This window comes from Durio zibethinus, chromosome 14 (assembly GCF_047325235.1).
Source record: "Durio zibethinus cultivar Kanyao isolate XHJ-2024 chromosome 14, ASM4732523v1, whole genome shotgun sequence".
Lineage (NCBI taxonomy): Eukaryota > Viridiplantae > Streptophyta > Magnoliopsida > Malvales > Malvaceae > Durio > Durio zibethinus.
Window position 1 is genome coordinate 12,830,949 of NC_143175.1, and position 13,845 is coordinate 12,844,793.

General features: G+C 35.4%; 3 protein-coding genes and 1 pseudogene across 4 annotated transcripts; 2 read left to right on the forward strand and 2 right to left on the reverse strand.

Moving 5' to 3' along the window:
- Positions 1-299: 299 nt before the first annotated feature.
- LOC111293647 (uncharacterized) lies at positions 300-3,818 on the reverse strand. Its single transcript, XM_022886484.2, has 9 exons — positions 3,525-3,818; positions 3,364-3,447; positions 3,096-3,205; positions 2,945-2,995; positions 2,106-2,249; positions 1,925-2,014; positions 1,285-1,391; positions 846-930; positions 300-709 (listed from the first exon to the last, which is right to left on the reverse strand). The coding sequence occupies exons 1-9, from the start codon at positions 3,634-3,636 to the stop codon at positions 578-580; spliced, it is 915 nt and encodes a 304-aa protein (XP_022742219.2). The 5' UTR covers positions 3,637-3,818; the 3' UTR covers positions 300-577.
- A 131-nt stretch (positions 3,819-3,949) lies between these two features.
- Positions 3,950-6,370, forward strand: LOC111294793 (ribosome biogenesis protein NOP53-like). The gene is made up of 8 exons (XM_089743566.1): positions 3,950-4,441; positions 4,520-4,568; positions 4,660-4,765; positions 4,867-4,969; positions 5,115-5,224; positions 5,300-5,567; positions 5,650-5,772; positions 6,084-6,370. Exons 2-6 carry the CDS (start codon positions 4,544-4,546, stop codon positions 5,316-5,318), a joined length of 363 nt encoding a protein of 120 aa, XP_089599692.1. The 5' UTR covers positions 3,950-4,441; positions 4,520-4,543; the 3' UTR covers positions 5,319-5,567; positions 5,650-5,772; positions 6,084-6,370.
- A 49-nt stretch (positions 6,371-6,419) lies between these two features.
- On the forward strand, positions 6,420-10,413 carry LOC111293648 (uncharacterized; annotated as a pseudogene). Its single transcript, XR_016327546.1, has 7 exons — positions 6,420-6,537; positions 6,636-7,623; positions 7,741-7,804; positions 7,892-7,999; positions 8,247-8,345; positions 9,034-9,159; positions 9,998-10,413. The product of XR_016327546.1 is annotated as an uncharacterized LOC111293648 (transcript).
- Positions 10,414-10,933: 520 nt separating this feature from the next.
- On the reverse strand, positions 10,934-13,444 carry LOC111293646 (amino acid transporter AVT6C-like). The gene is made up of 5 exons (XM_022886483.2): positions 12,953-13,444; positions 12,351-12,503; positions 12,054-12,257; positions 11,457-11,922; positions 10,934-11,365 (listed from the first exon to the last, which is right to left on the reverse strand). Exons 1-5 carry the CDS (start codon positions 13,314-13,316, stop codon positions 11,248-11,250), a joined length of 1,305 nt encoding a protein of 434 aa, XP_022742218.2. The 5' UTR covers positions 13,317-13,444; the 3' UTR covers positions 10,934-11,247.
- Positions 13,445-13,845: the final 401 nt, after the last annotated feature.

Consider the following 13,845-nt stretch of genomic DNA (forward strand, 5'->3'; position numbering starts at 1 on the left):
TAGTTGTCAAGTGCCAAGTTTCAGCGCAAAACCATGAGTCACCAGCCAGTTGGTCTGCTGATGGTTGTAAATGTGTCGGTTATTCGTCAAAAAAACATACTTAGATATGCGGCACCCATATTTTTCATCATCTCAAAACTTCTGCTATTAACTTAAAAAGATCTCTTGATTTAAAGTACCACAAACTATTGTTGTCATTTCTCCTCATTCCAAATTTATCAAGTTTCTTTTTGAATTTTTTCTATCGGACGTTGACTTGTAAAAAAAAAAAAAGGAAACTCAATAGGAAACTGGACCTGTAAGAACAGAGAAAAGGAAAGTCGTAAACACGACTTACCAGAACCCATTGCATTGAGATTAGAATGCAAAGCATCCTTTCGACTATAGGGAGGTTTCAGTCTCCAACAAGGCAAAAGTGTTTCTCTAATCCATAGTAACTGTTTCTGTAAATAATTTTGACATGAAACGTTAATACTAATTCAGACAACCTTTAAAAGAAAAAATAAGGCTGAATAAAACAACATAATCATTCTTGGACTAAAATCCTAGGAATATAATAAATTAAAAGGAAGAAAGCTTAATGTTTCTTTTTCTTGTTTTCTGGATCTGTGTCAATCCCAATGAAGTTGCGTTTCCTGGTTGTGTTCATGTAAGGTCTGATAACCCATTCAATCTGGGCCTCACTCTGGTCCATTGTTCCTAATTTTACCTGCAATATGTGCAAAGCCAAAAAAAGAAACAAATATAGTCAGTTGAATTTAAACAGCAAATATAGAGCACTCAATGATTTGATGAACCCAATAATAGCTACGTCTTGTAGTTTATTGAAATGGCATGATAGCTACCTGATAAAGCCGCAATTCAAACCTAGGACCAATCTCCTTCAGCTCAACTGATTTAGGACCTCCAGGTTTCTCATAAATATGATGCCTGTATGTTTACATGCTATCAGTAAGTGAGGATGAATGTTTATTAACGTTGAAGCGTGAGCAAAGCAATCTAAACGGTGTGTATCTACATTTAAAACAATAATTAATATGCAAGTAGAATGACATCCGGTCACATTTGATGAGTAAGCTTCACATAAGCGGTCCCTAGTCCCATGAAGTGGTTTGTCATCGTTGGATGGCCACTGTAGATGACCATGATAACAGAAAATCCACAACTGACAGGTTGACTCAATCCAACATTTTGAGTGATTGACCAGAGGTTCTAAACTATGCATGATGAAGTTCAGTGGTTCCTTACCGTAGAATCCATCAAAATCTACAGAAGAGAACCAACCTGAATGAAATATAGTCAGACCGATTAGCAAAAGTCACAATTCGTTTTGTATCAGACTTTGGCACAGGGAATAGATGTTTTAGTATGTTTGCTGTCCTTTCACCCAGCTGCCAAAATAAAGAAAAAGAATGTTAGCAACATAAAATGTTACTCTTGGAGAAACGGAAAAGAATTATTATTAAACACTGAAATGGGGAAGCAAAAAGAGAAAAATTGCTTTGCTCCATACAAGAAAATTTCTAACATAATTAACTGATAGTGAATGTAATCACGTTCAGCAGCATTCTACCAAATTACAGGATCCAACTACATTTTGAAAGATGTGATGCTAACAGACTCTTGTTTTTTTTTTTTTTTTTGCTCAAGGCTACCTACAGAATTTCATCAGTTATAAATGTGTCTTTATACTTTATGTGCCAATCTGCACAAACATATAATAGATACATGAAACTCCATTAAGGAAATTTAAGCACAAAACAGTCTTTGTTACTCAACCATCTATTACACATAAGTGGCATATATGTAAAATCATTAAAAGCACAACCCAAAAAAAAAAAAAAAATCAAGTATGCACATATATAAATTGTACCCAATTGCATGGTATGCTTCTTAAAATATACAGGTAAAGCAATAAGAATACCTTGGTTTTAAAATTGTCAAGAATCAAATGTGGGTAAGCCTCCGGCATTGTTCCAATGGCTTTCTTGTCCTTAATGTCATGTCTTGTAACCTATAGGAAAACATTAAATTAAGAAAACAAGCATGGAAACAGAAGACAAAGTAAAGGACTGTGCAGTCTAAAGGACTCGTCAAATACTTGCCACATTGAGTAGTCCAAAGTATGCTGTGGGACCAAAAGGTAGATGACTTATGATCAAACCATCTGGTACACCACGATGTTCATGAACCAAAATAACATCTGTAAACTCATGTGCGCGGCAACTCTCAATAATTTCAGATATAACCTGCAAAAAAAAAAAAGGAAAAGGGAATAGAAAATCACTTTCTAATTTTCACTAGAAAAGTTTGATGCCAAAATAAATTAATAATTTTATAATATGAAATAAGGTTGTCAGCGTTTGTTATAATGATCATGACTAGCATAACTGAGGAAACAGACCTAGCAGATGGCCTCTTTAGGAGAACTTTGTCAAAGAAGTGCCAAATATTAATATTTTGCTTACCATCAGTATAAAATATTTTCTAAAAACACTTCAAGGACAGTGAAAGTAGAAGACTAAAAAAGCATTAAACAGTGGTTCTATTTAAAAGGTGAAAGTGGCAAATCAATTACCATTCTGGACAAAAGACCAGCTTAAAAAGCTTGTCATGAGAAAATTGCATAAAGAAGTGTAATGGTGAAACGGTTCGAAGAAAAGATTGACTAAATGGAATGATCAGCTTATTAATTCTATGTATATAGGATACAACTTTAACGTCAATTAATAAAATAAATAATCCTAAACACTGAACTAGCAATTTAGCCAATGAATGCATAATAAAAACGGTGCCACAACTGATAGTATTTACACATATATTAGATCCTCAAGATAAGAGAAGTAAAATAAAGACTTACCAGCCATTCAGCACATGCATCATAACAATAAGACAACTAATAGGAACTTAAGTAAGATGGCATATCCATAAAAAATGCACCAACCTGGCCACCACGATTCATCCGCTCTGCATTAGGAAAGACAAACTTCAATTCCTGCAAGAAACCGTGCCATATGAATTAGAATTTGTGATCAAATTTGCATAAATAACATCGGGCAACAAATGTTATTTATCAACAAAATCGACAGAACCACCTTAACAAACTGTACAAGAGGAGCACTTGGATCCCGAGATGTTGTCAGCAAAATCTTAGGATCTCGTTGGGTTGCATTTGCATACTCATCATCAATATGAGTTTTGGGAACTAAAAATCCAGCATTTTTAAGCAGTCATATATCAGCACGAATCCCCAACAATGCCAAAAACAAAAATACAAAATATAACCAATATGAAAAAAAGTTCTTTTCTTTGGCTCCGAGAAAAACCAAAAATACCCAAATTAAAAAAAAAAAAAAAACATACCGGCAGTGTAGTCATCTTCAAGGTCAATTTCTTGGCGAAGCGCGGTCTCCTCATTCCGGAGCTCAGTTGGAATTGGTTTTCCCTCTACAGCCAAACCAAAAAAAAAAAAAAATTGAAAATTAAAATTAAATGATTATAAAAAAAAGAAAATTTAATAGTACCATCAAGGGCTTCTTTGATCTTCCGTTTCTTCTCATAAAGCAAGCGCTCTTTGCCTTCCAAGCTCTTCCTGTACAAATACTCTCTCCTCAATCTTATGTTTCTTCTCAACATTGTAATTTAATAAGATAGTACAAGAGTGACTGCCACTTCAGATTTTGCAGGGGTTTTTGTTTTCTAGGGTTTAGGGTTTTTTCGCAGTTGACAGATTGTTGAAGAAAAGAAATTACAGTCTTGAAATCGACGACGTTGGACTATTTCTTGGTCTGTGATATGCTGTGGGTGGTTTTTTCATTTGGGCTAATACTTGAGCTAGATTCCATTATGGGCTTATGTAGATGATTATTTTAAATTTGGCCCGGTCTAAAGATGATAAATCGGGTAATTAATCGACGTCGTTTTAAATAGAAAAACCTGTCTTTCGCAAAATCCTTTCTTTTGTCTCTCCTTCGTTGGACACTGCATAGCAGGCTAGCAGCGAAGCACGAAAAAAAAAAAGAAAAGAAAAAGGAGATGGGAAAGAAGGCAAAATCCTCAAGAAAAGGGAAAAAAGCATGGAAAGCCAACATAAGCACGGAATACATCGATGATTACTTTGAGAAATCCATGAAAGATGCTCTGTCTGCATGTTCTCTTACTTCTGCTCCTACTGAATCCCTCTTCCTCATCGACAAAAATGTCTTTTTTTTTTCTTAATCTAAATTTAGTTCCCTGAAATAGGTTTTTTTTTTTTCTTGTTTTACCGGATTTTTCTGTGGAGAGGAAGATTGAGAAGAAAAGAGAAAAGGTATTGCAAGTGGATAGTGTGTTGAAGAAAAACTCTTTTGTTGAAGCAGTTCCATCTTAAAAGCAGAAGAATTCTAAGAAGAAAAAGGAGGCTTTGAAGGCTACAGATTTTGTAGTTCAAGATGTTCCCAAGGTGAGAAATAGTTGAAGTAATGCTGAACTTTGTTGATTTTTTTTTTTTAAACGGAGATTTTCATTTGTCTTGATATAGAATGACTCTGCCCCTGATTCTAGCATGGCTTCCATATGGGGAAATGAAGGTCTGATAAGTTTGAATTTTTATCTTCCTTTGCCATGAGTTTTTTTTTTTTTTTTTTTGGATTACATACTAAATGTGATATTTTTCTTCAGGTCAACATAGTGGCAAAGCTGGACAGGTGTCTAAACATTTGAGTATTCCTGCTGTAGAAGTTGAGCTCCAGGGTGTTCATACAATCCCTCATTTGAAAGTCATTAGGTGAATTTTTTGGAACACGTAATTGTGTATATTGTCTGTCTCATTGTTTGCTCTACTCTGTATGAGGTGACATATTGTATATTTCTTCTATCCCAATCCAGGATTCAAGCTTTTGCAGAACAAATGCAAAGGGTCTACAAGAATGAGTTGGGACCTCAGCCAGTTCCATTAACTGTTGTGGTTGAAGTGATTGACGAAGACGATGTGAGTGTCTATTGTTCTATTCATCTCTGATTTATTCTTCTTACATGCGATGTTTGACACAAATAAATGATGGTTATGAATTCATATTACATTTTAGTTTGAAATTCATTTCTAGAAATATTAACAAAACTATTGTTTTTGTTAGAAATACTTTATGGCGGCAGATGATGGAAGTGATGATTGTATGAATGAGGAAATTTTGAGTGAGAATGAGGAAAATTTGAGTGAGAATGAGGATCCTGCAACTGAGAAAAGGTTGGTTAATTTTAATATCTTGTTCACTGCTATTATTGGATTGCTATCTGTTTGTTATATTATTTTGCCTTTCAGGAAAAGTATTGGTTTTTGAAGGCTATACTGGAAACTTGCAGATTTGAATGTACTGTGAGTAGACAAATTAAACTTGAAAAGTTCATCTTTTTTCTATTATTTTGAACTCTTGATCTATGTATTAATTCTGCTTTTTATCATGCTGCATGCCTTCCAAGATGAAGAGGGTGACTCGAGTTGAGTTGAATAAGAGAGCTAGAAGGAAAGAACTGCAAAGAATAGAAGCAGAAGCTAAAAAAGCAGAGGAACTTTCCAAAGACATTGACACGTATATTTAACATTGTTCTCTGCCTATCGTTTATTTTATTAAGGAGTATATTTTTATTATCTGTTGGTTCTTCTGGATGCAGCTTGCCAGCTATCTTACAAGAAATAGCCAAAGAGGATGAGGAGAAGCAAAAGAAACATCTTTGAAGGGTCATAGCTAAGCAAGAAAGACTGAAGGCTTGTCCACCACGCTTGGGAAAATACATGTAAGAGCTTTTACAATAATTTCTCATTTGTCATCTATTTCCAATTGATATTGGCATCATTGATAATATATGTTTAGATTCTCATCTTAATGGCAATGACCAAATTTCACACTTGTTTTGATATCTAAAATAAAATCTTTTATGATGTCTTTGAAATATTTTCCATCCTAATGTTCTGTTTCACTTCCTGCATTGAGTTATGTGACAGATAATGCTATACTTTGTCCACATTTAAAGGAATTAGAAACATTGGCAAAAAAATAAAGGAATTAGAAACAGACAGCTGATTGATCTGTATTTCATAATTACAGATTCCAGCCTGCTCCTCCTCAAGTCCTGTTATCTGAAGAACTAACTGGATCTCTATGCAAGCTTAAGGCTCATGTTTTTAATAATCTATTTAATTTCGAAATTTGCTTTTAGTAATAAAAATGAACTGTTTCCCCGGTTTTTTGGGTACTGCATGAAAAGTTGTCCTACTCTTGCAAGAGATGGATTTAATTCCCCCATCAGCCAAGAGTGGAATGTCAGTTGAATTTGATAATCTTTAGTTTGTGTTTGACTGAGACATGAAACCTATGTGACATGGTATTTTATACGAATCCTACTTGCACTGTTTTCTAAAATGCTCATGCATCTGTCACAAGCAGGAATGGATTTCCTAATAAACCTGTGGTTGGAAGGACAATAACAAGGATATCCAAGTTTACTTGGAAAACTAAGAAGGGTTCAATTACTCAGATAAATTTAACATCTACCTTGATGGCATCAATTTTTTTCGAAGAAATATTTTTTGCCAGTCATTCTTGTAATGTTTAATTGCACATTTGAGAATGACTCGTGGATGTTCCTGTGGAATACAGGAAATAGAGAGGTTTTGCTTCCAAGGATCTTGACGGTTCAATTTTTTGGTGAGGGAAATCAGAAGACATTTCACATGATGCCCTCAAAGTGCGAGAAAAATGCCCTTAATGGAAACCAAGCCTGATCCATCTGCAATCTCGGAACGCCATCCTGTGTTTTATGATAGTTAAATTCACATATAGTTGTTTTCTGTTGTCTATTTACGTTTTGTGACCAAAGAAAGTGTTATGTCCTGAAGGATAAATATAATGATCATTCTAAAGTCAAAATTTTGTCACAAGAGCGTCATTTCTAAGTTATTCTGAGTTAGCTGAATGAGCTAAATTTTCAGAAAACAAGCAATATTCTGCGATTCTGTGCCTTGTTCTAAATCTATTGACTACTGTCTCTGGTTATCGGCTTGGGTGTCTGCTTCCTTGCGGACTTCTCTGACCTGATTCTTATTTGTTTCGTTTAACCCATTAACTGATGCCTGAAATTATGACTACTAAGTACCAATGATTAACAGCTAAAACAAAAATTTTGGACACATTCAGAGAAATTGATAATTACTTAATATAAAATTTTTTCAAAGAGGATAATCTGGAAATAAGAGAAAATATTTTTAATTCAGATGTTACCTCTTAAGAAAAAAAAATAAAAATCTCTGCGTAAACATTTGAGCTGAGTTAGTTCGATTTTTTTTCTTTCTATAAATTCGGAAAGAACTAATTGCCTCATTCATTGCCTTCGCTTGTCCGGCCTCCCCTACACTTTTTACCCGTTAGGGAAAAGAAGGTTCAAAGCAGGAAAACACTGCCTATTCATAATCTTTTGAAGCAATGTGTCATCTTTCATCAAAAGCAACGCATTGTCACACTACGAAACGGCGGAACACCTAATCATTGCTCTCCGATACCGAACATCCCAACAAAAAGAAAGTACGCTATTTTCATTTTCAGCAGTTGAGTTCGAACGATGCGCTCCTTAGCAGCCCAGCTTAACACTGTACACCGCTCAATTTCCTAATCCTTTTTCTTTTTTTTTTTTTTTTTCTATTTCCACATCCAATTTTCTTGTTCACCCTTTCCCTCCCCCCTCCCCCATTTTTTTTTCTCTCTGTAGTTCTTGTTCAAAAGAAAGCCTTGGAATGTACACTCTCGAAATTTCTCATCATATAATGGAAAAGGTTACTCTTTTTTCTGTTTTTTTTTTTTTTTAAAGGTTTTGTATTCAATGCTTGGTCAAATTAAATGCCTTTTCCTTTTGGTTGCAGATGAGGCCTATCTTGAACAGGAAGCTGAGCGGAAAGTAGGATGGTTGCTGAAACTGTTCTTTGCTGGCGCTGCTACTTTTGTTGCTTAGCAATTCTTTCCCTACATGGGTATTTTCTTATTTTTGAAACAAATCTTATGTTCTTCAAAATTTACTGCTTTTCTGGGTATTTAGCCCAAATGGGTAGCTCAATTCTGGTTTATGAATGAATCATTCTTTCGGATAATTATTAAACTTATGTGGGTATTTTTGGATATGTAAATTTGGTTTATGAAACACTCTTATCATGAAAATTGGCTGCCTTCTGCAATTAATTGCTTGAAAAAGAGAAAATGTTTATAATTTTGCTTTTACAGGAGATAATTTGATGCACCAATCTGTGTCACTTTTGCATGTTAAGGATCCCTTGTTTAAGAGAATGGGAGCATCTAGATTAGCCCGTTTTGCTATCGACGGTATTTCCTTTTCCCCTAATATTAATTTTGTGACAAGTTTGGGATATGTTTATACATTCTATTGTTTTGATGTGAGTTCTGCTCTTAAAATTTCGTGCATTATGCCCAAAGAATAAAGCATTTATTGATGAAAGTTATTCTTACCTCTTATTTTGTATGATAGCCGATCAGATTTCTTTTCTGAAACAAAACATTTTTGTTGAATGATGTCTGCTGAAACCCATGTAGGATGATACTGAGAGGGAATACTAGATGTTTGTTGAACATGAGGATTCCACTCATGACCAGAAGATTGTTTTCCTGAGTTATAGACTTCTCATGGCTTCTGTTGGATGTTCCTTTGATCTTGTCCTCCTCAGTCCTATCTTGTAACATTAATCTAGGATTCTGTAACCTTAGTTCTTTCTGAAGCTTTTAGCAATTTAGGTCAGTGATATAGAGATTCAGTAAGTTGTTGCAGTGAGAGTTTGCAGTTTTGCTTTTACTCCTACCTTGTGCTGATTATGAAAGTGGAGCTTAACTTCAAGACTATAGTAATTAGAAGTGAATCCTATATATTGTTTTTCTTAATTCTAAACTAGAGTAGCTAACAACAATGGTGCATGACCCTGCAGCAAGGCTGTTGAGTAAAGATGGTTTGCTGACATCATTAATACGAATAACTCTCTGCTTCCATTTTTTAGCATAGATCAAAGAAGGATGAAGATAGTGGAGATTGGTGGGGCTCAAGAGCTCTTAAATATGTTGGGATCTGCTACAGATGAACGCACACAGAAAGAAGCTATGAAAGCTCTTAGTGCACTGTTGAAGTCAGGTGAAAATGTATTTGCATTGTTTTACTTATGAATACCATACTGGTTCCATTTCAAGACTTTTGTTTGAAGCATATTTGCAAGCATCAAAGCTAATTATTAACTGAGCTCAAGTAGAACTGCCTATTTGTTGTTTCTTGTCCCTGTTAATAATATTAGAAATGCAAGATGCTTGAGGTGTCTAAAGAAGTTTATGAGGTTATTAGCCCGTTACTATGTTATAGAAGTACAATGTGAGAAAAAAGTATGACATAAAAAAGGAGAAAAGTGGAGGAAAAAAGGCTTGTAATTAAAAAGGTATATGATTTATATATATCCGAAACTTATTCTGTGACTATGGTGGTCAATCATTCCATACTTTTTCTGGGTTGGATTAAACGTGGAATTAGTGCACTTTACAGTTTTCCCTAGTCATTTAAGTTATCTGATGAGGTTTGATTTTCTGCCTTGTCTGGTAACATAGATGGTAGTCATCTGCATTCTAGTGGATACTAAGAAAAAAAATTACCTCTCCATGAGAAAAAAAATTACCTCTCCATGACCTGAGGATATCTACTTTTTAAAATTAATTCAGTTCTCATCTTTTACCTGGCATTACTAAGAGTTTTCACATGAAAGGGCCTGCCTGCTTTGAGTAGTTTTCAAATTCTTGATATGCAAATATTATTTTGAATATTAGGCACAAGTCTTTCAGTTTAGCTACACATACGTTCCAACAGCACTTTTTATGCCCTTTGCTTTTTGATCTTAAAAAGCAATACAGCAAGGATGCCACTACTCAACGAGAATTATTTTTCCTTTTTGTTTTCTGACTTTTTAACTTACTTTCTGTTGTTGCAGATGAAGCAGTGAAAGCTTTCAATCTCAGTTATAAAGTCTACTCCAAACACCTTCGAAGATGCCGAAATTGGGATAGAGAAATCAAACTTACTGAAAAGATTTCAAGATTTGAGATATGATATTTCGTCTTGAGAAGTTTTAACTCTTTGATTTTGGAGTTGAAGACCAATTAGGGAAATTAACCTTAGCATTGATAGCAATCCCTATTTCATAGGAGCAAATGAAAATTTTAGTGCATCTTTTTGTTGATCGTAGATTTCAAAACTCACACTTTGTGCCTTCGGCTTTGTTTCCAATATGCCGTTTCTTTCATATTTACTTAAGTAACTTCATTGTAGGCTTACATCACAAAATTCAGTGGATTAACCTAAGGAAATATGAAAATTTTTTTCCGGCGTTACAGCCTTTTTTCATTACCTTAATAACTTGTCATGTGGTTGATTTAAACAGTTAAATTAACATTGGAGAGTGTAGCAGGAGCAGGGACCTTAAGGGATCCACCTGTTCTGGTCCTGCATTTCTGTGTGAATGCCATCTTTCATCTAAACATGGAAACTGATCATCTGGAGCAAGTGAATTGTTTCTTCTTCATCCTGTATGATTGAAGTGATAACCTTCATAGTTAGAATTACAGTTAAAATATGTTAGATTTTTTGTGCAGTTTCTGCTTTCCTTTTTGGCAGCAATTCCTTAGTCTCAATCTCTGTGTTGGTATCAGATTTATTATACTTGTTGATGCTGGGCTTTGTTGAATGAATAAATGATTGTATGTAACAGCAAAACTCAGTACAAGACTGCAAGTAACCAACACAAAATTCACAAATTACATTAATTAAGTTTGATCTCACCATTTTTACCTCTTTCAGTGTTGGAATCACCCTCCCCTTGGATATTCAATGGTAATTAAAAAGCAAACAAACAGGAGCAAGTCATTACTGTTCAAAACGATCTGTGACACCAAATTAGCAAATTTGATGTGGCAATGATAGACCTATATACGAGCATTAACCAGCATATAATATGATAAATGATACGGAGAGAAATATAACTTTAACATCTGTTTGCAGATGAATTCATTATCTATCTCCATTCATTTATCAACATGAGATATGTTTATTGCTTGCACATTTTGAAGAGACATGATTTTAAGCTGCTATATTCTAATTGATGAAACAAATGAGAAAAGGAAGGATGCACTAGAATACAAGCACCTCTAGAAAAAAAGGTCTGGAAGCAAGCCATGACCTGTTTCAGGTGAAAAAGCTGTATATGTTGGTGGAAATGGCTATCGTGCTTGCTATAGCAGCCAAAACAATCATTAATGCAGACATAATCCTATCTCTTGCCGTCGATATGCCATGAACATCCCTGTAATTGAAAACGAAAAGGAACAGACTTATCAGCAATGTCTTCAAGTTATAGAAAAGATGCATCCAAAGTTCTTAGATAGAGAGAATACCTAAGAGCAATAGCACCGGGGAAGATGAAGGCTAGGCTGACTGCAGAGGTTGATCCCATGAATTGAAAGAAATACCATATGTTAGGGATAGCTATCGCCGCCAAGTAACAGATGGCTAGCAGGAGAAGAGTGAGGGAAATAAATCTGGTGTTGTCTTTCGCCAGAATAGGACAATTTGGAAAAAGGAATTCATCGATGTTGGCCCTCAATGAGAAGTTTAAGAGAGGAAACACTAGCATGAGGTGAAGGATATAGCTTAAGCGAACTACGTCATTGAGCACAGAACCGAGTGCTGAACCAGAATTTCGGTCAAAATTAACAAGTATATCAGACATGATCGAATCGCCAAAAAGTAGGTATCCAAAGACCCCGACTGTAAAGTAGATAGCACCACATAGTATTAGTGAAATTCGGACCGCTGACATCATATCTGAAGGTTTGTCCATTTCAAAACCTATCGGATGAACTGCATTCATACATTAAAGACATATATGAGAATGTCTGGGACAAGAGCTTCTTACTTACCTAATGTGTCATGAAAGAACTAGCATGGAACGATTCACTTATAAGAATGCTAAACAGCCAGAGTGCGCTTACCATTGAAATGAAATGTGAAAGCTGTTACTATTACTGGGAAAGCAGTGAAGAGTTCAAAAAATGAGGCTTTGTTGTCCAAGTGGGGCAGCAGCCTCGGGCTTTCTGTTTTCCCTTGGAAGAGTGCATAAATTGCCATCACTGAACTGATGGCAACAAACAGTACAGCAAGAAAAACTGCTATTGCTGAACTGAACCTCAATGATTCTGCACATTCGGGTAAATTTGAATCGATATCATAACATAAACAGTTACTCGGAGAATATGGAAACACGGAACGTCTTTCGGAGAAAAACTCACCTACACGCCTAAACAAAACCAATGGAAGCATAATGAAAACAACAATGAAGAGGATTGCAAAAGCACGGGAGTTCCACCAGTGAATGCCAAACCATTCTTGTAAAACGCCCAAGTGCACTGATCCTTCAGGTTGATTTCCTGAGAGAACATCCCCTGAAAAAAAAAAAAAAACAGTTTTAAAGATCAGAACATTTATAATGACAGCAAAAACACTGGATTAAAGCATGAAATCTCCATCATAAGCTTTAAGAAATCACAATCTAAATTCAGGAAATTCCAATTTTTGTGCTTGCATATCCTTTCCTGTTAAGGTAAAATCTAACTTCGCATATTAGGAATTTGATCAGCCTATTAAGGTAAAGGAAGTGAAAAGTTCTTTGGTAACTTGAACAATTCAAATAGTTTTAGACCCTTTATACATATTCTGCAGAGCTAACTTTGACCATTCAAAAAGCTTATGACACTTATCCAGAACTTCCATAGGTTCACAGCTATTCCTCAATAAAATTAGCTAAGCTCGACACGCTTCAACACCATGAATAATACATTTTCTTCCTTCAAAAACATGATTTATTGCTACGGTTCTCTCAAACTGAACTTACCTATAATAATCAAATAAATGATCAAGCAACCAAGATTGTTTATCATGACACATATTTGCATCAGGATTGATCCCACCCGCCCAAACGACTCCTTCATGACACCTGCATAAGTGGTTGAATTCCCAGCATGTGTATACCTCATCAGATATTCAACAGAGACATCTGCCAGCCAAGCTATAACCACTATCAACAGAAATGCTGGGACTACTCCTAGCACCTTGAGAGTTGCCGGGATTGACATAATTCCAGCACCAATAATGCTAGTGGACACATTGAACACAGCACCAGGTACCGATGTATGTTTTGCTGGTGGCTTGTTCTCCTGAAGGAGTGGTGCGTTTACTCCGGTGATAGCTGAAGCCATATTCGACGATGAGTTTTTCTGGCTAGAGGAATTGTTAGTCTGTTGTCTTGTTGTGCATAATTACACATTTAAATGTGACAATAGTTTGACATAGTAAGGCAGTGTAATGACCAAACTCTCATCGGAAGACAGGACATGCTATTTAATTTAGGATAACTTGATGAAGGGTAAGATGGAATCAGACTTGATCAAAGATCAGCGAGAATCTTTTGAGTGGAGAATAGGCTGGATGTGGGGTCATGCTGTCTTTATCCTATTCCATAAACGAATAAGTGGCGAATGGTATTTTAAGCTATACGAGAATGAAATTTCTTCTGACAAAAGTGGAAATCTGTGGAGGAACAGGTCCTTCAGTCGCATGGGACAAAAACTAATGAGTTTTGTCCTGCATGTGCATGACGTGAGAATTTTCTAAGAAAAAAAAATGAGAACATATCTATTACAATGAATGCAAACCCCACCAAAATTACCATTTTACCCTTCCAAGTTTTTCCATCAGTTTGATACTTGTCCTCAAAGACGACAATGC

Bases quoted from the DNA above. Each gene is read 5' to 3' on its own strand.
- LOC111293647 (XM_022886484.2), bottom strand. From the start codon at position 3,636: ATGTTGAGAAGAAACATAAGATTGAGGAGAGAGTATTTGTACAGGAAG. The intron at 3,448-3,524 runs GTACTATTAAAT...GTTTGGCTGTAG, and splicing joins GATCAAAGAAGCCCTTGATG to AGGGAAAACCAATTCCAACT. The intron at 931-1,284 runs GTTGGTTCTCTT...GTAAACATACAG, and splicing joins TCTGACTATATTTCATTCAG to GCATCATATTTATGAGAAAC.
- LOC111294793 (XM_089743566.1), top strand. From the start codon at position 4,544: ATGGCTTCCATATGGGGAAATGAAG. The intron at 4,569-4,659 runs GTCTGATAAGTT...ATTTTTCTTCAG, and splicing joins TTCCATATGGGGAAATGAAG to GTCAACATAGTGGCAAAGCT. The intron at 4,970-5,114 runs GTGAGTGTCTAT...TGTTTTTGTTAG, and splicing joins AAGTGATTGACGAAGACGAT to AAATACTTTATGGCGGCAGA.
- LOC111293646 (XM_022886483.2), bottom strand. From the start codon at position 13,316: ATGGCTTCAGCTATCACCGGAGTAAACGCACCACTCCTTCAGGAGAAC. The intron at 12,504-12,952 runs GTAAGTTCAGTT...TTTTTTTTTCAG, and splicing joins CATTTATTTGATTATTATAG to GGGATGTTCTCTCAGGAAAT. The intron at 11,366-11,456 runs GTATTCTCTCTA...TTTCAATTACAG, and splicing joins CCCGGTGCTATTGCTCTTAG to GGATGTTCATGGCATATCGA.